Source organism: Lampetra planeri, chromosome 31, assembly GCF_965212315.1.
Source record: "Lampetra planeri chromosome 31, kcLamPlan1.2.h2, whole genome shotgun sequence".
Lineage (NCBI taxonomy): Eukaryota > Metazoa > Chordata > Hyperoartia > Petromyzontiformes > Petromyzontidae > Lampetra > Lampetra planeri.
In genome coordinates this window covers 9,572,279-9,595,508 of record NC_136137.1, presented here as the reverse complement: position 1 = coordinate 9,595,508, position 23,230 = coordinate 9,572,279, and the positions used below count along the sequence as shown (strand labels likewise).

At 45.7% G+C, this 23,230-nt stretch overlaps 1 protein-coding gene across 1 annotated transcript in view; it reads right to left on the bottom strand.

Annotated features, from left to right (window-relative positions):
- Nucleotides 1-22,473, bottom strand: part of LOC144729199 (thyroid hormone receptor beta-A-like) — a 56,890-nt gene extending 34,417 nt beyond the window's left edge. The window contains exons 1-2 of the mRNA XM_078609252.1: nucleotides 22,297-22,473; nucleotides 9,361-10,343 (exon numbers count right to left, since the gene is read on the bottom strand). Coding sequence (XP_078465378.1) covers nucleotides 9,361-9,826 — 466 coding nt within the window. The 5' untranslated portion in view covers nucleotides 9,827-10,343; nucleotides 22,297-22,473. The remainder of the gene's footprint in view (nucleotides 1-9,360; nucleotides 10,344-22,296) is intronic.
- Between the last annotated feature and the right edge of the window lie 757 nt (nucleotides 22,474-23,230).

The window sequence follows — 23,230 nt, the reverse complement described above, 5'->3', positions numbered from 1 at the left end:
TGAGCACGGTTGGCTAACCTACGGTGGGAAAGAAGTTGAACATACATGCCACAAGTGGAATAATAATCCATAATACAGGGTTTTTTGGGTTAGATCGCATAAAGAAATAAATGTATCGTTAAAACCCGCCACCACCCGCCACAGGCAACTAGTAAGGGTTGTCACGTAAACAGAACGTGGCCATATTCTTGGTTCTTTCGGTAAAGTCACGTAGAAGGGAAATAATAAAATAATAAAAATGAAACATTATAAAATAATTCTCACGACGTTTCGGCCACAACGCAAGCAGCCGTCCTCAGGTGAAGAACAGGTCTATCCAGGGGCGGTTTCTTCATTAGGGCGATTGGGCGACGCACCACCAATGTCATTCAACCACAGTCACGCTAGCCGTCACTGTGCCGCTGGATATAGTCCAATCAGCGTCATGCTACGTTCTGTGGAGTACCGCCTCTTTTTGGGCGATTTCCCTCCAGCTGAAAATCGCCCCGAGTGGTCCCATAGACTTACATTCAAAGATGTTTTTTTTCGAACGGGGGCGCTGCAATGCATTCTCTATGGGTTCTGGAAGGGCTCGCCCTAACGTGCTTACGTCATCATACGTGCTTACGTCATCATACGTAAGCACGTTTCATCCAACAATATAATTTGTCGCCACCTAGTGGAATCTTTAATAAAATAAACCTGAGTGGTTTGTTTTAATAGTGAGTATAGAAACAAACAAGATGTATTGTAAGAGTCACTTTATTTTTCATTAATATTAAAGAAGTGAAGTTGCCTTTACATGCTTAAGCTGTTAATTTATCCATTGCATGGGTGGACCTTATCCTTATCAATCATCCAGACATTTGCCCCCCCTGAGAGATTTTGCAGGAGCCGCCACTGGGTCTATCGGAAAGACAGCGTCTGAATGAACACCACCAGGCTTGGCAGCGTATATTTAAGCTGGGTGAGAGGAGGAGGGAGCCTTGACAAAGGAATTTGCATATCAACAGGAATTTAGCGTGGCCAATTCATCACTAGTACAGCAACACCGGTGTGTTGGAGAGCCAAGCCACAACATTTACAATCTGAGTACGACGTTTCGCCAGTAATTAAGTGAAGCTAGTTGTAATTAATTGATGAAGCTAGTTGTCATTACTGGCGAAACGTTGTATTCAGATTTTAAATGTTGTGGCTTGGCTCTCCAACACAACTGGTGTGCTGTACTAGTAACGAATTGGCCACGTTCTGCTTACGTGACACCCCTTACTCGTTGGCTGTGTCGGGGGGTGGTGGGTTTTAACGACACATTTATATATTTACGCGATCTAACTCAAACAAACCTCGATGATGGATGGTATTAATAATTGATAGAAAGTGTGAGAAGGGCTTTCTGTGGGAGTGCTCTTAACCCCCATAGTATGTGCTGGTGGCTCTGAGTCGGTCTCCTCCTTTGCTTAAAAAGTTTAAAACTACTTTATCAACTATTTTTTATTTCACCAGGTAAAGGCCCACTGTGCTATAAACTCTTTTTCAGAAGCGACCTGGCGGCAAATCATAGCTCAACGAATAAACTTATCACGTGGGAATTTATAGCTGCCAAATACTCTAAGCGTGTGTTTCTGAATGTGGAGGGAAAAACCGGAGGATCCGGAGAAAAATCCACGCAACCACGGGGAGAACATGCAAACTCCAAATATACAGATGCCAGGATCGGGATCGAACCCACGACATCCTGCATACCCGGCGAGGTAGTTAACATCTCCTAGCCACCGTGGCGCCCCTGATTTTTCCACGTTGAGCAATTAGCACTCGCGAAACTGAGCAGAGAAACGACGCTGAGAATAGACCCAGATCACTCCGTTAACTCCCTCCCCAAGCCACTCTGTCTGCCTGGTCACATCTTTCTCGCTCTCTGTGCTTAAAAGCCTCTCCTCAACACTTTCCTTATTCATAATCCTTCATTGCTGTATTTCTATAAGAATATAATTTACCCTTTCTGGCAAATAAAACAGTTGTGTTAAGATGTTAAAACACCACACTGAAACCTTTTGCAAGGAATTGTGTCTGCATTAACCACATTTACGTGTCGTGAACATACAGTTTGGTGTTTTATCATCGTAACACTTGTTTTATTGCTGGATAGAGTAAAACCTATTCTTATATTTTGATACTGGCAAGTGAGATCCCATGATACTGTTATTTCTTTTCTCTTCTTCCCTTACTCAGTCTCTGCCGTTGCCTCGTGCTCTTCCTGAGTCATTCTGCCCGCGCTCTGAGGCACTCGTTACGTTACGGGCACGTTAGGCATGCGAAGTGCTGCTGTTGCTGTAGTTATATAAAAAAAAAAACTCGGCGAACACAAAAGGGTCACTCTCCGTGCCCGTGAGCCGTGTGACTGGTTAACCGGTGTGTTGATATTGGAAGTGTCCCAGACAGTATAAGGATCATTGATACGGTTTTGTTTTTAAATGTTACTCAATTCCTTTATTTTATATTTGCCGTTTCTATTTAAAATTGTGCATTCTTAAAATATGTCATTGTTTGTTGTTGGAGTGATAAGTAAAGGAATATCTAAGTCTGTGGCTCTCCGGTTGCCTGGGTGAAAAGTGGCGTTGCTGTGTCCTTGTCCAGTCCTGGTCAGCCTGGGTCAAAACTCAACCAACTTAAACAAACCGGGCTAATTGGCATCTCCACTATTTGAGATGCCAATTTGTATAATTGGAGTGAGGGGACGAAGGGGGAGGCTGGAGGGAGGTAGTCCCCCCCCCCCCTTTAATCCTTTTTATCAATTGTTTCGCAAGTTACACAAGTGAAGTAAACGTGTCTGCAGAGAGTCAGGGGCAGCTCGAGCCGGTGGTGGTCGTCGCCGCCGTTTCCTCGAACGCACAGAGGGGCCGGGAGGCATCGCAGAACGAGCGACAGACGCGAGCAGATCGCGCGGCGGTACTCATTCAAGTTTAACATCGACTTTGTCGTGCCCCCAATTCGGTTTTCTATGCCCTCCGCCACCCCCCCCCCCCCGCCACTTTTAACCAAGGTCACGCCACGGGGTCAACGAGTGGGGGCATCGCATGCGTGAGCGCGTCGCGGGCGGCGTTTACCTTTCTTCGCGTACATGGACAGCGCGCCGTCGTACGAGAACGGCAGCGCTCCGTGCGGAGCGTAAAAGTCGCCGTAATAACTGGCGGTGGTGCCAGCGGCCGAGGGGAAACCCTCCCCGTGGAAGGCGGTGTCGTGCCTCAACGCTCCCAGGTGTCCGCCGTGCGCGTGCGGCGGCGGGGTCTGTTCTGCGCCGGGGCCGTGCCACGCCTGGTGCGACGCTCCGTGTTGAGTCGCCTCGTGCAGGGCCATCCCCGGGTGGGGCGCCCCGTGCTGCGAGGGCCCGTGGTGAGACATCGCGTAGGTCGGCACGGCGTGCTGGTGCGGTCCGTGCTGAGGCGGCTCGCTGTAGGGCATCCCGTGGTGAGGCAGGCCCTGGTGGGCCATCCCTTGGTGGGTGATTCCATGGTGAGGTACGCGTTGTTGGGGTGTGCCGTAGTGCACCGTCCCGTGGTGGTTGGCCATCGCGTGGTGGCCCACACCGTCGTAAGGCGCGCCGTACTGTGCCACCGCGTGGTGAGGCGCGCCGTGGTGAGTCGCGCCGTACTGTGCCACCGCGTGGTGAGGCGCGCCGTGGTGAGTCGCGCCGTACTGAGCCACCGCGTGGTGAGGGGTGCCGTACTGAGTCCCATACGGAGTGCCCACGTGCGACCCCTCACCGGCGGCCGAGCCGACGGCGGAGCAGCCGGCGTCGGAGTGCGCGCCGGCTCCGGGGTTGGGGTGGCAGAACTGCTGTGCTCCCTGGCCATAGCTGCAGTCGGAGAAGGCTGGGTTCGGGCCCTGGTAATCCTGATGCTGTCCAAAGTAGCTCATTGCTCTTCTCGACCTCCGCACTTACAAGCCTCCCCACCCACCGCCCCCCACCCCCTCCGAACTCCACGTTCAAATGCGATCTCGCGAAGGTTTGCCCGTTCTCTCACAAAAGCCTCGTTTAAATGCGGTAACAGCTTTAATAATGAGCGTTTAAGACATGTGTCAATGACACTGCCCGAAAAAGAATGACATTTTGAGCAATGGTCCATTTCCCATAGTTTTACGGTAATATTTACTTTGCCTGCAGAGTAGTGATCGTGGTGCTGTCCGTGCGTGTGCTGTTACACACGCAATGGCTTGGCCTCCATACATTGACATTTGCTGCAGGATCTTGGAAGCCACGACGGCAGCCCCGCTTATATTGACCGAGAGGATCTCGCTCGGCTACCAATCAGTGCCGGGCGGTACCGAGCGCGGCCACAGCAGCCCTGGGAAGCTCTAATCTGCCACAGCTGCCAAGTTCAGGAGAATGGCCCCAATTACGTTGCCCGGTTAATTTTATTGCATGAGTGATTATTTTTATTTCTGTCGCAAGATGCGTCGTCTTCTTCTTCTATCACACGGGCCGAGGACGCTCAGCAATTCTTGACATCCGCAAGCCGTGCCTTAGAACTGTGAGTTTGGGTGAGTCTATTTAAATCGGTGGCACACAAAAAAAACTGTGGTCGGGCGTGACATGTTCAATGTTCAACAAACCTTAAAGACTGTATAAGGAGGGCGAGGTGTTCAATTGGATGGGTGGGAGCTCAACCTCCTCCTTCCCCCGAATGTCACAGAGCTGGTTTATGGTATTGCAATGTTTATGTTTTTCAGAATCAGAATATTTATTTACACTGGAGGATGTCCAATTGTGGCGGGTAAGAACGTTGCACCAACAAACAGTACAAACACATGATAGTAGTGCAACATATAAGGTAAACAAATCACCCAAACACATACAAATAAAACTGATCAATCCCCATCCTACCACGAATGATAGCTCAACAAAGTGGCCCATCATTTGGACATTTATAGCAGCAAAATAATATAAACAATATGCATGTTTCTAAACGTGTAGGGAAAAACCAGAGGACCCGGATAAAAAATTCCCGTGACCACGGGGAGCACATGCAAATTACAAATATACGGGCATCAGGATTGGGATCGAACCCCCGACGTCCTGCATACAAAGCAAAGAAGATAACGTCTAACCATCGTGGCACGCCTTTAATAATAGTGTTCACGACTGGGGAAAGTTCTCGCTACACCGTGGGGGCTGTTTGACCATATCCTACCATGGCGGTCTGTGCGGGTTGGTGAATGAAATGGCCCAGGACCTTGTATCATATAAATTGCATATGGTAAACCAACAGTGCACCAATCACCGTATCACTGCTGCACTCAATCGTTTACATGCAGTAAATTATACTAAAAACTAGTTTTTATTTTACCACTTAAGGCCCACTGAGCAAAATCGACCTTGTCACAAATGATAACTCAACGAAGTAACTTATCAAGTGGAAATTTATAGTGGCAACCAAATATTCTTAAACGCATGTTACAATGATCAAGTTAGCTTACCGTGCAGTACATTCCGTGCAATGCACAATGTGAGTCTGGGAGTGTTTAACTGGGGCTGAGCAGAGGGTAAGCTAGGCACTCCAGAAGTGCGGTGATGGTCTCCAAATTGTCGTACATTTGTTTCACTTTGTGCCCGGTCCTTGGTTTAAGGACAGCGCTGGCAAGATAATCCCTGCCATGGTCTGGCCCCGACAAAGTCACAATTTGAACATTGATAAATATATGTGTACGTATGATGATGTGTACACATGTGTGTAGATCCTTTAATCAATCCATTGCTAGATGGGGGGCCTCAGTGAAATGTTACATCGCTGGTAGAAATCAATATGAAACTTTGTTTTCTATTTCAGAAGAACGTGCATCTGTTCGAACTAAATATGAATCAAATTAATCAACGGCCTATTGATTTCATTGCGAAATAATTCATGTGATATTGTCTTTGTTTTCATAATAAAAAACATACATCTATGCAAGCATATCTAATGTTAGTTGAAATGATGCCAAATTCAACGAAAATCATGCCAATACAACACTCTTGAGTGAGCGGAGAAAAACAAAAATGCACAGACGAAATGGCTTCTATCCATTGTCTGTTCATTAGTTGCAAAGGATTACACTTTAACGGAGTAAAATCCAGTATAATATTAAAAAAACGGCATTATCTTCCAAAGGCAAAATAAATCCTCAGAATATCATGGGTGCTTAGTATACTGTTTGGCAGCAGCAGGTTGCAGAGGCCTGGTCAATAAAATCAATAGCACACTAGGTTTTAGCGGTTTAGTGAGATCTATTTTTTTTTCTCACAGCGTGTGGGCAACATGGGTTGTTGTTCTACTGGGCTGAGGCGGCGGTGCGGGGGGACAGCTTGAGGTGCGGCTCGTTGGGACCAAGGCACGCGAGGTGAAGGGCAGCCACAATCTGGAAATCGCCGTCTTAACCCGGGCTGACACCGGGGTCTGCACAACGGTGCTCAGTCCAAGCCTTTAAAACCGTGTAATCCGCCTAAATGGGAATAAGTGAATCGATTTTCTCAAATTTCTTGGGCCTTTTACACAATTCGTGCTCACGAAGGGGGTGACGAGTGAATGCTGTATTGTCGCCGTTCAAATAGAAATGTTATTTGATAGTTGCATATTCGCTTCCTTTTGGTATTGTTACAGGTGCAAGTTGCACCTTGGCATAGCCAAAGAAAAGGAGAAACGAATTACAGCCCAAAAAAGAGTTAACATAAATATTACATTTCGATTTAAAGCTTTCGTGACTGGAGGGATTCATATTATTGGTTCTTGTGACTTTACCGAAAGAACCAATAATATAAATATTACAGGTTGGACTTTGCCTATTTTAAGACAAACTCCAAGCAACATTCAAATGCCTCGAGGAGTAAATTGACGAACTGTTATCACCACCTTAGATAATGTAATGACTAGCATAGTCATGGATAGTGCATTGAATGTGGGAGATAGAAAGGGGGATAGGGTTCAAAAGCAAACCGAGAACATAAGCCAACATCACGAAGTAGAGGAAGAGGAGAGATATTACAATAGACTGAGATGTTACACAGAAGAATGAATACACAGAACTCTGTTTACTTATTAGGGATAGAATGAGACAAAATCAGAGGATACGACAAAAATTGACTGAAGACGACACAGCAAACAATGGGAGAAGAACAGCAATGCAACAGGCTGATGATTGGCTGGGTACTGAATGGTAGTTTTTTAGAAAGAAAAGTGGAACCATAAAATAACCTTAAAATTAGAGGAGAAGTTGTATTCGGATCTCTTAAGCAGAAAAAAAAAATCACAGGAATGAAACCATTCTTTGGATGACCAGGAGGAAGTTTCAGATGTCACACTTGATGAAGTCAGCTGTGCCCTTGACAGTATGAAAAAGAGAACGCTTCTGAACCAAATAGGATAAACGTAGACATTGTCAGAGAGGCGGGGACTAAGTTGTTGAAACAATAATGATTCGATATTTTTTGCTAAATGTTCACACACACATGAAATGCCTCAATCGTGCCATGATGCATGCTAATGTGTTGTGAAAGGCAACATGCCGTTGTTTCCTCCAAAATAAAGTTGGAAATCAGTGTACATTCCAAGTTATGACGTATGGATCAGACCATGGGCCGTGACAAAGAAACTAAAAAGTGACAAATATGGAACAAAAACGGGAAAATATTTCTAAGAAGTTGCCCACTGAGAAACAGGAAGAGGAACACGTGGATTCGAGCTGTGGTTCTCAACCTGGTTTGGCTACTGAATCACCCCTTGTTGAATGTTGTTTCAACCGAGTGCCCCCTTGCCTCACCCAGCATGGTTCTGGGAAATAAATGTATGAATAATGAACATCGATATTTTAACCAATTGTCCATTTTGTGCGGTATCCTGACTAATTGCTAGCCACTGCAAGCGAATACAATAATTTAACGGACGCTCCGCACGCGTGACGTAATGTGTTCGTGCTCGCTGCTTACTCTCGGAAACCCGCATTGTTTACGATCAATGAGTTTGGAAAGGTCTTTTATATCGTTCTTGGATGACATTTTTATCGTAGTTATTTTATATTGGCAGATTCGTACAAGATTATTCACCAATGCCTCTCAGTGTATAATATTATTTCACACATGTATAAATCACCTCACGCACCCCCCTGGGACATTGCCACGTGCACCAGTTGAGAACCACTGCAAGTTACAGACATCATCATATCGATATTGCCAACACCCTCGCCTGCAGAATATTCGGGTCTCGCTCCGACTACTGTAAGGCCATTCTCTCCCTGAGTCATCGTCAAGCAAGATCCTCAAATTGCAACGGTTACAGAGCAACCTTGCTCGTGTTGTCCTTGGTGTCCACCATCTACGACTCAGCTCAGCCACCGCTCTCCGTACTCTTTCACTAGCTCCCGTTCGCCAGCAGGACAAACTATAAAATCACCTGCCTTTGTCACCGCGCCTTCACCAGCGGTTTCCCACCATGCCTTGCTGCACCGCTCCTCTCGTTCACTGAAGGCTCATGGTAGAACCCTTAGCAGCGTCACTCAAAATCTGCTTCGGACACCAAAGGTCTCGAACTGAGTCAGAGCCTCACGTAGGTTCGCTGCTGGTGCCCCCTCGATTTGGAACTCTCTATATCCCTTTGCACATCCGCAACATTAAATGCACTCTGACTTTTAAGAAACAACGAAAGGCATGTATATTCTTGGTTCTTTCGGTAAAATCACGTAGAAGGGAAACAATAAAATAAAAATATAAAACAATCAAATTCTCACGACGTTTCGACTGCAACACAAGCAATCATCATCAGGTGTGAAAAAACACAGCAAGACTTTACCGAAAGAACCAAGAATAGGCCTGTATCTGTTTGGTCGGGCTTTCGAGCAGCCCCGAGTTTGGCTCTGCGTTTCTGAGTTGTTGACTTGTCTGGAAAATATGGCGCGTTATGAATGGCATTATTATCATCATATCGACTGTTACGAGAAGTGGGTCAGCTTGAGCAGGTATACACGTCGCAGCCAGAAGGGACGATGGCCTGTGGTCGAGACAATGACGAAGAGTAAACTCTCTCCGCAAGGATAGAGTTGTGAAATCAGCTCGTGTGCAGCTGCTAGATGGTGTCGTTGCATTGCAAAACCAATACAGATGGTGGCAGCTTGGGAGAGGCCTTCATCCAGCAGTCGATAGACCATTGCTATTGATGAGGCATATCCACGAAGGCACACGTAGGAACCAAATTAAACAGGACCTGATTAAATTTAGCATGGACTGAATTAAAACAATGATCTCGACCGTGAATGATCAAATCTTTGCACGAAGGATAATGCACAAAGGATGGCAATGTGAGGACAAAAAAACGAAAATAATGTTCAATAAAGTAAAAAATTAATATGCAGCGTTACCTTTCTGCTTTTTGCACGTGTAGGCCGAGCTGTCTTCCCAGGGCCTGTGCGTCAATGCCGTCGCCGTGAAGTCATCGGGCGGGCACCGTGCCGTCGTCCCTGCGGCGTCGCCGGGAGAATCGGCGTCGTAGGAGGACGAAGAAGGAGAACCTCTTTGAGACCTCACGTCCGAGCTCCCGGAAGAGTTGCAGCTGGAGGACCGGCGAGGCTGCTGCTGCAGCTGCTGCGACGCGATGTCGCACCGGCGCAGCGCACCAAACGACAGGTCCAGTGGCAGGTGGGAAGCGCTCGCTTGTTTGTGAATGAGTCCCTCTGCTTGTCGATTGTCAAGGCCGGCCATAAAGCGTTCCTCTGAGTCTTCACGAACGAACGGTTTTCGGGGCTCACAGCCCTTGTCAACATATGGCATTTTCTTTGGCTGGGCGTAATCATCCGTCACCTCCGCGCGGTAAATGCTTGGAGGCATTTCTCCTAGCAGGAGTGAGGGACGGGAGATGGTACAATGTGGTGAGGGACAGGTGAAGAGACCAGATCAGATGCGGTCTGGCTGGAGGGTTGTGAAGCTGGCATCACCTCGAGTTTAACTGGAATCGCACAATGCACTTCAACACGTGGAAAAATTGGGCATCGATTGCTTCAAAATCTGGCTCCTTTGATTGAAATGTTCTACACAGCACTTGAAATAACGACAATAAAAAAAAACGTGCTTCAGATTTTGTTGCGGGACCTCGGGTTTTGACCATGAACTGACGATGTTGGCAAGAAGACGACCGCCTGAATATGAAAGTTTTCACGAAAAGGTCGGGATGTGGATGACCTGAGCCTGGTCATGGGAGGCTACGTTTTCAACACGGCGCTGTAATGAAACGTCAAGAAAGTTTTCGCTTGCTCTATTACGGTGAGCGCTGCCCTTAATTTGGCCGGTCCACACCAGACGGACGAACCGATTGCCTGCCTCCTCCCTGGACAACGGGGTGCACTCCCTGAAACAAAACAAAAAAGCGCCACTCAAACGAGACTGGATGAGTTAACGGAAGAAAACTCACTTTTTGAAATGTGCTCATCTGTATTTTTCTACCATAAATTTCCACACCTCCGATTATCACGGTTGGCTACGCGCGAAATAAGTTCAACATGCGGACAAATTGTGCTTTGTGTATATCAATAATGAACTGCAAGGTTTGCTGTGAATAATGCATAAAGCCCTACAGTGTCGATACTGAACCGAGACCTGCAGTAAACTCCACAGTATATGTTTATGGGGTTTTTTTTGGTTTTAAACGTTATAAATAGCACGGCTAAGGGAACGGCATTAATATACTTCTCGTTTACGCCGGCGCTGGCGCGGGAACACGCGATCACCGGCCGGCCGGGGCGACTTGCTCCGCTCGTTAACGCAGCCGCCCCCGCTCAATAGGAACTGAATCCGCTGCAGCCGATGCGATGCCTGTAACTTGCACCGGTCCGTGCCGCACATTACTGGTCTAATGTGCATCGTCTCTTCGTCCAACTTAAGGCTTTCCAAATTACGATGAGACACGCAGCTGCTCCATAGAGGCGCGAGGCTGCGTGTAGCTTCAAGGAGAGACTCTCACTCTAATACCGACAATTAATTACGTTGTTGGTTGTGTTAGGTACATTTTATAAATGCAAGCGATTCATATTTAGCAGATCTCGGAGCCACAAGCAGAGTGATGGGAAAGTCCTGGAACGTTGAGTAATTTTCTCTGGAAAGCATCTAATCCTTTGAATGTTTACCCAAGTAAATTCTGGTAAAGTACTACTTAAAATTACCCGGTTGGAAGCCAACAATTTATTTCTACAAAATAATCACAGTGCCAACAAATAATTGCGCACATTGACTCTACATGCGAATTTACAACGTAAGCGTCAAACGATTTAAATGGCTCCGTCTATTTTGTTTTCCTCGCCTTCAACGTTTTCCGTATCGTTACTGCTCGTCTTCCCGCATCAGATTTAATATGAAAATAAATAAAAATTCCAATCAAGCCATACGTTAAACCGCACACAATGCGACGTTATTCGCAGACTCGGTCCCACGCTCGCCCCTGTCGGAGAGGCGGCTCTAAAAGCCACCGAGGCCAACGGGCGGAACGACCGAGAAGAACGAGCGGCTGCCGTGTGGTCGTCGGCCGAACTCTGGACGATTCTGAGGCAAAAGACTGGAGATTTGTGCTTTTAAAGACTCTCTAGGGAACGGCAGCTTGACTCAAAAGGTCATGTCGTGTGTTCGGTTTACTTAAATAGGTTGGCTGCTGAGGACAGCGTGGTTCAGCGTGGGCAGCCTGCATGGGTTGTGACTGGAGGTTTAAAGCCTTTGGGTGGTTGTCCGACCTGAGCTGACAGGATTGTGAGGACAGCGTCCCGGTGACACTCGGGGCCTTCCCGGCCATGCCACAGAGGGCCCCACATCAGGGCTGCCCTCCCCACTCTCCACCCGGCGCTCCGCCCGTCCCACCACCCCCGTTCAACAAACACAATCTGCATCTGCCCTTTTGTGTAGTCGCCCCTTCATAAAAAATAACAATATTCACTCTCTTATCTCCTCCTATCTTTCACTTCCGCTCTCCTTTCTCTTGCTTCTCTGCTGTTTCCTAGATCATAACTGGGGGCTTTTTACTGTTATTGTTCATGTTTTATGTCGCTCGTTTGTGCCACCATTCCGTGCTATCATGTACCCGTTGTTGAAAATATATACAGGTATTTTTTTTTATCTTGGGGGGCTGAGTAGAGTAGTGATTAAAATTGCACATGCTACTGCATAGGTGTTCCCAATTGCGCTGTGTGGCTCTCCGATGTGTGGCCAGGTTCTAACCGCGTGTTGTTCGGTCTTTCCTGAAGGAGCTCCCAGAACGTGAAGCGAAACGTCCGGCATCGTGCGAACGACAGGCGGTACAACCCAACAACACATCAGAGAGCTAAAATTGCACGGAGAAATTACAATCGTGGTAAGTTGTACCGACCAGATTCCTTTCAGCAGTCCTCACTGTGGTCAGTAAAAAAAATATATATATACATGTTATTGTGTTCGTGTATTGGGTGCAACTTTGCGCATTGGCTATCATCAATACCACAGAGCATTCGGATTTGATGCACACAGGGATCTGCTTTGGGTCGATGCCAAGGGAATTTCCCGTGGGCGAAAGCTGTTATGCTCAGACACATTCCTGTAATACTACCACCCACACCCATTGCAATTTTAAGGCAATAAAACCCACCACCTGCATCATAAACACGGCTTCGTTATCAAATGAAGGAGGCTCATGTTGAAGCAATGCTCTGAAGGGCCTTTGCCGAAATGTTTTGCCGCTGCTGTGCAGTATATTGTTTACGGTGTAAGGTACTCGCCGGGTTTCCAATTCACTGCTTGAATTGGCAACAATGCCACTTGGTCAAAATCAAGTTGCTTGGAAAACTCGAGAGGATAGATAGCCGTTTGGACTCTTTCCAATGAACATACTATCTATTCACAGGCTCGAAATGCACCCGTTCTTTATATTTGTCAAATACGTGCATTCATGATGCATTGAAGTAAGTGTAAAGTCAAAAATAGCTCAACACATCAGATTGTTTCTGATAAGAACTGTAATCAGGCAGCTGCTCCAGGAACCCGTGTAAACCATAGCACACAGTGCGAGGAGCGGGCTGCTACAGATACCCAATTACATTTTGAAAACTGGTTAAAGTTCATCTTGATTTGAAGCTTTCGTGACTGCAGGAATCCATACTCGTTGGTTCTTTCGGTAAAGTCACGGAGGTAGAAAAACAAAACTACAAATAATAAATCACGACGTTTCGATCGCAACGCAAGGAGCCGTCCAGCGGTGGAACTGCTGGATTCTTTTTTCCACCTGAGGACGACTGCTTGTGTTGCCATCGAAACGTCGTGATATATTATTTTTTGTTTATTTTTCTACCTACGTGACTTTACCGAAAGAACCAACGAGTACGATTAAATACTCTTTGGTTTTTTCGGTAAAGTCACGTAGGTAAAAAATAAAATAAAAACAGCTAAATTATATTTCATTTTTTTGCCTACGTGACTTTACCGAAAAAAACAAAGCGTATGGATCCTTGCAGTCCCAAAAACTTCAAATCTAGAATTGAGTACGGTTAAAGTTACTCAACTTATTTTGATAACCGTTGATTCGGAGTTACTTCCACTTCAATTTTTCTCTTTTTATAAACTGCTCTTACCCGATTTTATTCTTGCCATACACTCGGTGTCACACGGTCACGTGACTAAGAATCAATTCAAGAGTCTCACAGAAGGCAGTGCACTTCTTCGTGTTAGAGACCCCCCCGCACCCCCGGGAAGCGGATATCACAGAACTACCTGTGAGACCCCCTTGCTTCAAGTGACTTCGGGTCCACGCACGGTAGAGGGCAGCAATTTTTCTCACCCACCTACTCTGCCAACAAGAGTAATGTTTGTCACTTGAATAGTGAAAGTGATATTTTTTTTTATTTGTCAGAGCTGGAATTGAGTGAAATTGAACGCACAGCCAAAACTGAACGTTAAGGGACGTTTGTTGTTGTTGTTGTGCAGTCATTGGTGACCTGGAAAACTTACAGGAAACCTCGTGGGCTTTCGCGATGTAAGTGGATAAGTTTTATTTCGCTGAGTTCTCGTCGGCGATGACCACTGCCAATTGCGGTTCTTTAAATTTGACTCTTATTTGACATTATAATAATTCCAGACATTTGACCTTTACGAAGTGAAACAAAAACAATAATCCCAATGAGTGTGCAAAGGCGGGTGGAAGAGGCAAATCTTTGCAAATAAATGAAATGTCACCAGAAAACATTAAGACTTTATCATTTAACCACGATGCATTAATCTCTGCAACAGACAGAAGGCCTTAATGAGATCTGGAAGCCTATAATTGCGCAGCAGGTGGAGTGTATAACCAGTGTTCTTGTGAGCACGCCAGCAGGTATTGATTAGCAAGCATTGGGTGCTACATCCATGTGAGTGCGAAAATCAGGGGGGTTGGGGGGAGGCTTTACGCATACCCACGCAAGCGTGCGTCTAAGGCATTAGGGGGATTACCCCGAGAAAACACTGCCATGGGGTGTGACCATTGGCAAGTCTAGAGGGGGGCTGTCACTGTGGAAGCTGGTGGAAAGAGTGATGGATGCTACCTTCTTGGTTCTTTCGGTAAAGTCACGTAGAAGGGAAATAAAAAAAGAATAAAAAAATTACATCATAAAATAATTCTCACGACGTTTCGGCCACAACGCAAGCAGCCGTCCTCAGGTGAAGAACAGGTCTGTCGGAAAGACAGCGTCTGAATGAACACCACCAGGCTTGGCAGCGTATATTTAAGCTGGGTTAGAGGGGGAAGAGCGCCTTGACAAAGGATGCTACCTTGCTTTAACCACCGTGCTTGGTGGGCTGCGGAGGAGTGAATATGTACACGTGGGCATCTTACAGCCCTCTTGGTCATTCCGCTGGTAGACGGGAAGGAGGGGGGTGTCCTCTCTCACCCGCGTCGTGGCGATTAAATCGACCCAACTACACAAGTCTGGTCAGTGTGGGTTTGGCGAAGGCGGAGGAGCATAGACGTGGGGAACTTGGCAGAGTGCAGCGATGGGCTTTGCTGCACTGCCCCTGCTGCCTTCAACGTAGCTCCCTCAAGTCCAACGGCAGCCTGGTGACCGTTCCTCGCAACCACGCAATCCGAATCTGGCGAGGTCGAGCTCTTGCCGCGCGGTTTGACCCCAGATCGACTGTGACATCTGACACGTGCAATGCGACGTCTCATGTCTGCTAAAGGACGTCTGCAAGTGAGTCTGTGCAATACAGCTCCAGCATTACGGAAACCATCTTCCGTTCCAAGTTCTTGAAGCCAGGCCTGACTTACATGCTGGCACTTTCGTCAGGATTGTTTTGAAACGAGCACTGCTCTTGAAGATAGAATGCGAGGGTAGTGCATGAATGGCACACGAGTGATATTTCAGTGTGTCATGTTGACACTGAATGTACACCTGCGTTGGAAAGTTTTCCATCGGATATGATTGCTTACAATTGACACAGAAAGAGGGACACGCGGATCAGAGAGCAAACAGAGATTGTAGATGAGAAAATGAGAATAGGTTTTTTCATTTCTGGCAACCGATTCTTATTTTTCATAATTTTTGACATTGGCAAAAAGGTTCCATAGATATAACTGCTCGACCCAAGCTAAACGTGTTCTGATGCTTGCATTCTCGTTGTGCTGTTCACCTTTTGGCCTTCTCTAGTCTAGCACTGGTGACACGTAGCCCATAAAGAAGTCTGTTTTAGCGATAGGTTTTTACCCTTTCAACTGGTACAAAAAACTGACACCTTTATACAAGGCATCATGTTTGCAATAACCACAACACAAGCAGTCAAAATGCAAACAAAAAGAAACAACTCTGATAATGATAATGATATGCACTGTCCTTGAAGTTGATTGGTCCACACCCAAGACAGCTTTTCTTAGAGCCTAGTCTCCATTGGTGTTGGACCAGATGACGCCAAAAGGCGTACAACTCAAAAACAGCGCACTATCAGAGTATTGAGAGCTCGGGGTAAGCATTTACACTATGAGACCTCCTTTACCAGTGGCAAAATATAGTGATAGGTTTATAGTGATAAGTCTGTCTTAGGTGTAGGCTAATCAGCTTCAAATGGCAATGCATATATTATCAGAGCATGTTTGTTGGCATGTTTTTTTCCACAAGTGTGTGTTGTCAATGCAGACTTGATGCCTTGCAAAATATATGTATTTTGTGTTTGAAGATCTTAACACCTCATGTTTCATCGCCGAAAAGGGTCAAACCTATTCTTATTCTTTCATCATCTTTTATACTGACAAATTCGTCCCACAGATTAGAGACTTGGCAATGGCTGTTAAGTAAAGCCAGTGGGCTTGAGCAGGGCTCATCGTGACCTCGAAGGGACGATGGCCATTGGACGAGACTGGGGGACGCCATAGCAGCTCCATAGAGAAACGGACCGCAGCAGAAAGAGAGCAATGTGGTGCGTTTGTGCGCGAGAGTGAGATGGATTGTGGCATCTCTGTGAGGGATGGCGATGGATAATTCACTGGTCAACACACTTTTTCTGGCATAAGGTATTCCAACGGTTTTAAGGTAATTTTGGGGTGCTGATTCCAAATCTGGCATCAGTTTTTGTCTATCGCATCAGGTTTTTGAGAGATCAAATATTGCATTTTCAATAAAAACTGCAGAAGAAACATATTAAATAAATGTGGATATCTACATAAAATTATATTATAAACACACTATCCTAAAAATACAGCACCATATTTTAACATTAAAGCAGTCACTGACTCGCAACAACTTGCAATCTTAAGTGACGGAGTTAATTTCGGGTAAAATCAATGAAAATGGGGTATGCCGATATCATAAAAATGAGATGTGATAGAGCAAATCTAAGATCAGATTTGGAATCAGCACCCTGAAATTAGTCTAAAACAGCTGCAAAAGTCCAGGCCAGAAAAAAAATGTATTTTTTGTTTACCAGTGTGTTTGCATGGTGTTTATAGGCTTGTCATGAAGGTACCTTGGAATGGTTCTTAGATAACAGGAAAAATGTTCACCATTTCCTCGTGAAAAAAAGAACCCAGACGTGAGCTCAGTTTTTAAAGGGTATGCAGTAACTTAATATTGCAGGTAAAGTACACTACATTGCAGAGACTGCAATGTTTGCTTTAGGCGATCTTGATATGATGGCACCTCTCCAGTTATACCTGTTCAGCAATTTTGTTTTATTCTTATACAACTACGGCACATACTGTTGCGTGTATTGCTGCGATAAGCTGTCAGCCGCCAAGCCCTGTCGCTGGCGGAGTGTTTACAGGTGGGGCTGTGAGGGTTCACAGAGTTCGTCTTTCCTCATCGACTCTCGTGGCGTTTGCCTCTGAACGGTGGCGCGAATTGCCGCTGGAACGCACGAGTGGGCCTGTGCGCCCTCGTGGTGTCACAATTCCAACATCGTTCATAAAAGATTAACCCGTAAAAACAAAGTTTTTCACTATAAATCCTTTATATGCGTGACATCGGTTTTATTTTATTATTCATTTCTGTTTTTCTTGAGTAAGAGTTTCATTTTTTATCACATTGGTATTTTAAATTAAATATGAAAACAAAATCCTAAAAAGTGGAACATTTTGGAAAAACATTTTCACGAAAATAAATTGTCACGCACAACGAGTCTGTGTGCAAAATGTCAGCTCGATTGGATCACGGGAAGTGGGTTAAAAAACGACCGAAAGATTTGCACGGTCGTAAGCGCGCAAGCAAGCAAGTGAACTTAATATAAAGGATTTAAAAACCAGTCACCTCAGACTCACCGCTCAAACTTTGCGGCACTCTTCAAGTCAAATGTCTTTGGTCATGCATTCTAGGTTGTCGATGCTTATTGTGTCTTGTGTGTGTGTCTGTAGATTCGTTTTTTATGTTACGCGTTCGTGGAGTTTCAAAGTCAAATTCCTTCTCGTTCATCTAGATTTGCGTGTAGATGTGAGGCACTGTAAACAAATTATACATGGTGATGCTGATGTTCCTTTCATTACCTGATCCACCAACTCAACTCTCATCTCACTCTACTCCCACTATCTGTATAGTTTGCTATGGCAACAATGGCCACTTGGTAAAGTGTAAATTGAAAGTTTATGTTGTTTAACAAGGTGAAAACTCAAGACACCAGGATTAATCTCATTTTGCAAGTGACCTGGGGGTGGGTCATTCGTCTGCCAGTAAGAGCCGATGTTCAATCCCAATTGAGTAATTTGCCGTGGAATGTTTTATTTTGACAAATTTGAACCCTGAACGTAAGCACACAATGGCCCACTCCTGTGATTGATGTCAGGCGATCTTTAACGTCTACTGTGAACCAGACAGCGCGTGCTGTTATTGTGGTTATTGCCCCCTCAGTATTAACTAGGGCGGCCGCTGGAATCGAACCTTGAACCTCTGCAATAAGCGGCGAACAAGATCACCGCTACCGCTGGGCCTTGTCACCGCCTCCGACTGCGAGATGTCACCTCCTCCCTCTGCTGGTCCTGGTGTTTGGAATTATCTCCCTTTGGCTGTCTGCACAGCTGTTCCTCGATCCTCTCCCCAAGTCCAGACTAAAGCTCTTCCTTCATACTCTTTGATGCTTTCGGTAAAGTCACGTAGGTATAAAATAAAATAAATCACGACGTTTCGGGCGCAACACAAGCGTCCGTCATCAGGTGGGAAAGCATGGTCTGCTGCTGAGGCAGACTGTTTTTCATGTCTCTACCATTGGTTGGTTATGTGTGCGAACAACATTCTGCCATAACTTTTCCACTTCTTTGCCATTACATCTCCATCCCAAATCCTCAATATTCCCATTTCTCCCTTGGTTGCATAAATTATAGCTGTTCTTGCCCCAGTGGTTACGCATTTCCGGACAATTCAGCGCTGATGTGAGGTTGCATCACGTGTTTGTATTGTTTGTTGTTGTAACTCTCTGGCCTGCCCCTACTGGACATCTGTGAAAAAGAGCTTTATAACTCATCGGATTCCTCCAGTATCAATTAATATTCTGATTCTGATACACACAGTGGCCGTGGCCCCTTGTGCACAGGGCGTCGCACCACTGCTCTGTCTGTGCAACCCGCTGTTTTGTTTTAGTTTTATTGTTCATTTTGTCCAAATGGCGCTGGTGATGTTCCTGCACTTTCTCTGTACAGCCCCTTGAGATGCTTTGGTATTTAGATGCGGTGCACATGAAATTATTACTATCATATTATTATTGCGAGCGTGCACAATATCAGTAAACCCTTTCCCATTCCAATGATGTACTTGTACGTCATAAGAACGGAATCGGAAGGAAAACTAAAATAAAATAGCTTTATCAGTACGTCTTCAGGTCGGTAGACGTGCAGAGGCTCCCACAAGGCCATACAGGAGGGTTTGTGGCGCAGTTGGGCACCAGCTATCATATAGTGCAGTCACGTCACTACAGTTCTCTGCGCTGAGTACAATTGTCTTTAAAAACAACAGCGCGCTATGGCTCTCGAAATAAAATTAACGCTGAACCACTTGCGCGTGCTGAGAATCAGCGGTGAACGGGACCCACCCTGCAACTTGCAGACGTCACGGAACGGCGAAGGGTTAATGCGTGACCACAATTAATACCTCCAGCCCAATTTCCTCGACGCACGGTCTCCCATTGACCTCACACACAAAACTCTGCTCGTGAGCTCTCCTCACCGGACATTGTCAATGCATACCGAGCAGAACTCTGCCACCCGTGCAATTCCACGCGGGAAACTGGAGATGAGGGGGGGGGGAGCAAAGTGTTTGGTTAGGCATTCATTCAGGTCAACTGGCTCCTCCATACCCTAACCGAGAGCTTTCCGCTGATCATGCTAATCATTTACAGACCTGCCAGATCTTCCCATGGGAATGGGTGCTCGCCACTGTGGGTGTCATCATGGGTGTCTGGAAACTCCAAGATGTTTCGCCAAGACTGAGAGACACCCACAATATGTTGTCTATTTTCTGAGTCCGTGTCATTCTCGCTTCAACAAAGTGGAAAAATGCTGATCATGCTGATGACGGAAACATTTTAAATGCACAGTTGCGTACAAACAGTCGACTCGGTACTACTAAGCCAGCAGCCAATAGTTGCGTAGATTCAAGATAGCTACCATGCGGCAGAACTCGTCCCAATACGTGATGGAGTTAAGGTCGAAACTTTGTGTATCCTCTGTCTGTAATTTAAGCGGTAACCATCCGGAACTTTTCGCAAGTCAAGACACCTCCAACTTCCAAAACGTTGCTGCGTCTTTATTTTTGCATTGGCAGAATATGAAACCAGTGCCTGTGTAACATTTGTGCCTCACAGCAAAAAAAAAAGGACCTGAGTTCGATGTGTGACTTGGGTGCAATTCGGTGGGGAGTTTGTATGTTCTCTCCCTGTTTTGCATTAGTTTTCACAAAGGTTTTCCGGTTCCTCCACACACAATGCAACCGATACTGTCCAAACATCCCAATGCAAAAAAAAACTATCTGCATAAAACGTACTCCTCTACTTACGAACATTAGATTTACGAACTTTCAGAGATACGAACAAACCTGTCTGTATGCCCAGTTGCCCGTTCGGACCGAGAGTCGTAAGTTCAATCGCCGCGGAATAGATGACGGTGGTGGCATCTACATCTGCAGAACATGAAGAACTAGTGGCATCTACATCTATAGAAGATTACACAACTTTTAAAGCCATTCCCCGTATTTCGCGTACATGCGGTACAACATATTTGGAATCGACAGGAGTACAGTTGGACTTACGAACAAATCAACTTACGAACAGACCTCTGGAACCTAACTCGTTCGTAAGTAGAGATGCCCCTCTATTACTAAAGTGGGATCACGCATCTCAGCATTGTCCCTTTATGCGAAAAACTTGGCAGGACCATCCTGATAAAAAAATTCTTCTGACTCGGTGAGGATTCTCTGGGTAAACAAACGAATGACTAAACTGACGACCACTTGAATTCAGTTGCATTGCACTGGTGGCTGCATTGCGCCCCACCTCCCCTCCCCAGCAGGGGGCCCTGAAGCGCTAGCCCCCCCCCCCCTGCGTTTAAAGTTTGGTCGAATTGCCTTCTTCAGGATACCTCTCAAATTTGTTCACGTCCCTGACAAATCCGTGCACGGCATTAGAAGCGAGGTTGTCTTCTTGGTTCTTTCGGTAAAGTCACGTAGAAGGGAAATAATAAAATAATACAAATAAAACATAATACAATAATTCTCACGACGTTTCGGCCACAACGCAAGCAGCCGTCCCCAGGTGAAGACCAGGTCTGTCGGGGAGACAGCGTCCGAAAGAACCAAGAAGATGAATCCCTGCAGTCACGAAAGCTTTAAATCGAAATTTAAGCGAGGTTGTGTTGCAAGATGCAACTTGCATGAGTGACGCTATATAAAATGATGCCGTAATAACATATATTCGCAAGGTTGTGACCGGGAAACAGGGTTGTGTTTTTTTCTTTCTCCCCACACCTAATTTCAAGTTCACAAAATTACTTTTTCCGAGACCCACGCGATTCTCGTGTCCCTGATGTATAAAGGAACCCACTGCACGCTGGGTACTCACGGGAGGACACATACACGAAGGAACCGTGCTGTGCGAGGCGTCACACCGCAGGAATTGTACCACCTCTCTCTCTAAACTACATCATGGATTCAGCTGAACGCACCGGCATTCATGAGCAAACCTGGAAATGTTTACTTTATTAGCACCTCCTGGGTAAATAGAACAATGCATTAGTTCTTTATGAATGTAGTGTGTAACATCTAAATGCCATGTATAGGTCATAAAATTACCACATTACCATAATATCAATGCTCAGTGATACACATTATGAATAAGAGTATATTTAAATTATTACAAGTAAAAATTAGTTCCACGTAATATATCACAGGATGTGATGTTCAACACTTTAAAACATCTAAATCTCCTCACAAGTCATCCATTGCAGACGTATCTCTTGCTCCTCGCCCGGTAGGTTTTAATAAAAGCCACGCCAAGAAAGAATTCGAGCAAATCGATGTCGCAAGTTGTACATGCTCTTATTCTTAGGTTTTTTCGGTAAAGTCACGTAGGTAAAAAAAATAAAATTAATAAAAGTAAAATAAAAAATGTAATTAAAAAATCACGACGTTTCGGAGGCAACACAAGCTTCCGTCTTCAGGTGGAACCGTCACAGCACGCTTGCTGTATCAAGTACTTGATTTTTTTTTTACTTTTATTAATTTTAATTTTTTACCTACGTGACTTTACCGAAAAACCTAAGAATATGAATACTTGCAGTCACGAAAGCTTCAAATCTAGAATTGTACATGCTCTCTTAAGACAAGAGAGTGCGACACACACGCGCAACGTACCTTCTTCAGACTGCCTTCACTTAGCGCACACGCGAACGCGGGCTATAACCTCGTGCAGTCTCAACATTAAAGTGTAACCGATTGTTTAAAACCCTTTGGGCAGCGTTCACGCACGGTGAGAGGTGGGTGGGGTGGGGTGATGAGGTGCCAGGCTTGGCAAACACTCGGGCCGACGGAGAGAAGGAGTGGCGAGTCGAAGGAAGGGCGGTGTCGTGGCGGTGGCGGTGATGATGCTGCCGATGATGATGATGGCCTCAAGTTGGCACCGTGACAAAACTTTGGGGGTGCGCGCGAGTTTGGGGCAGACGCCAGCTTTGGCTGCGTCGTAAATACCGCGCGCGCGCGCTCTCTCCCCGTGCACATGGTGAGACCAGTGCCGGATTATCCCAGTAGCAAAAGTAGCTGCATATGCTACCGACCCCGCACTTTCAAGGGCCCTGCGCTAAATGCTTTCAAGCTATCAATTCCGGTTCAGTGATTCTGCACTTGCTCTATTACTATAGTGCTATACTGCCTTGAACTTTTATGAACGACTTGGTATTTAAAGTTAGCGATTTGTCGTATTATCTGGCTGTATAGCAAATGAAAAAATACAATTACTTTACCATGCAAGTAAAGCATTTGTTTAATTATTTATGAGGTTTATTTATTTATTATTTAGGGCCCCTTTATAACATATGCTGCAGGCTCCGCACGAGCTTAATCCGGCACTGGGTGAGACGGGTCTCGCACCTTGCTTTCGTGAGTGCGGCGGAAAAAAAGCAAAGTGGGGGTTGGGGGTGGAAAATGAACTCTTGACGTTTCACCCCTGACCGTCCCGTGGCATCGGTCACACTAGGGGTCAAAGTTCAATAGGTTTTATGTTGATCTTTTTACCAGTGATGTGACACTTTTTTTTTAGGGCCCTCATCTGGAAGTGCATTAAAAAACGAAG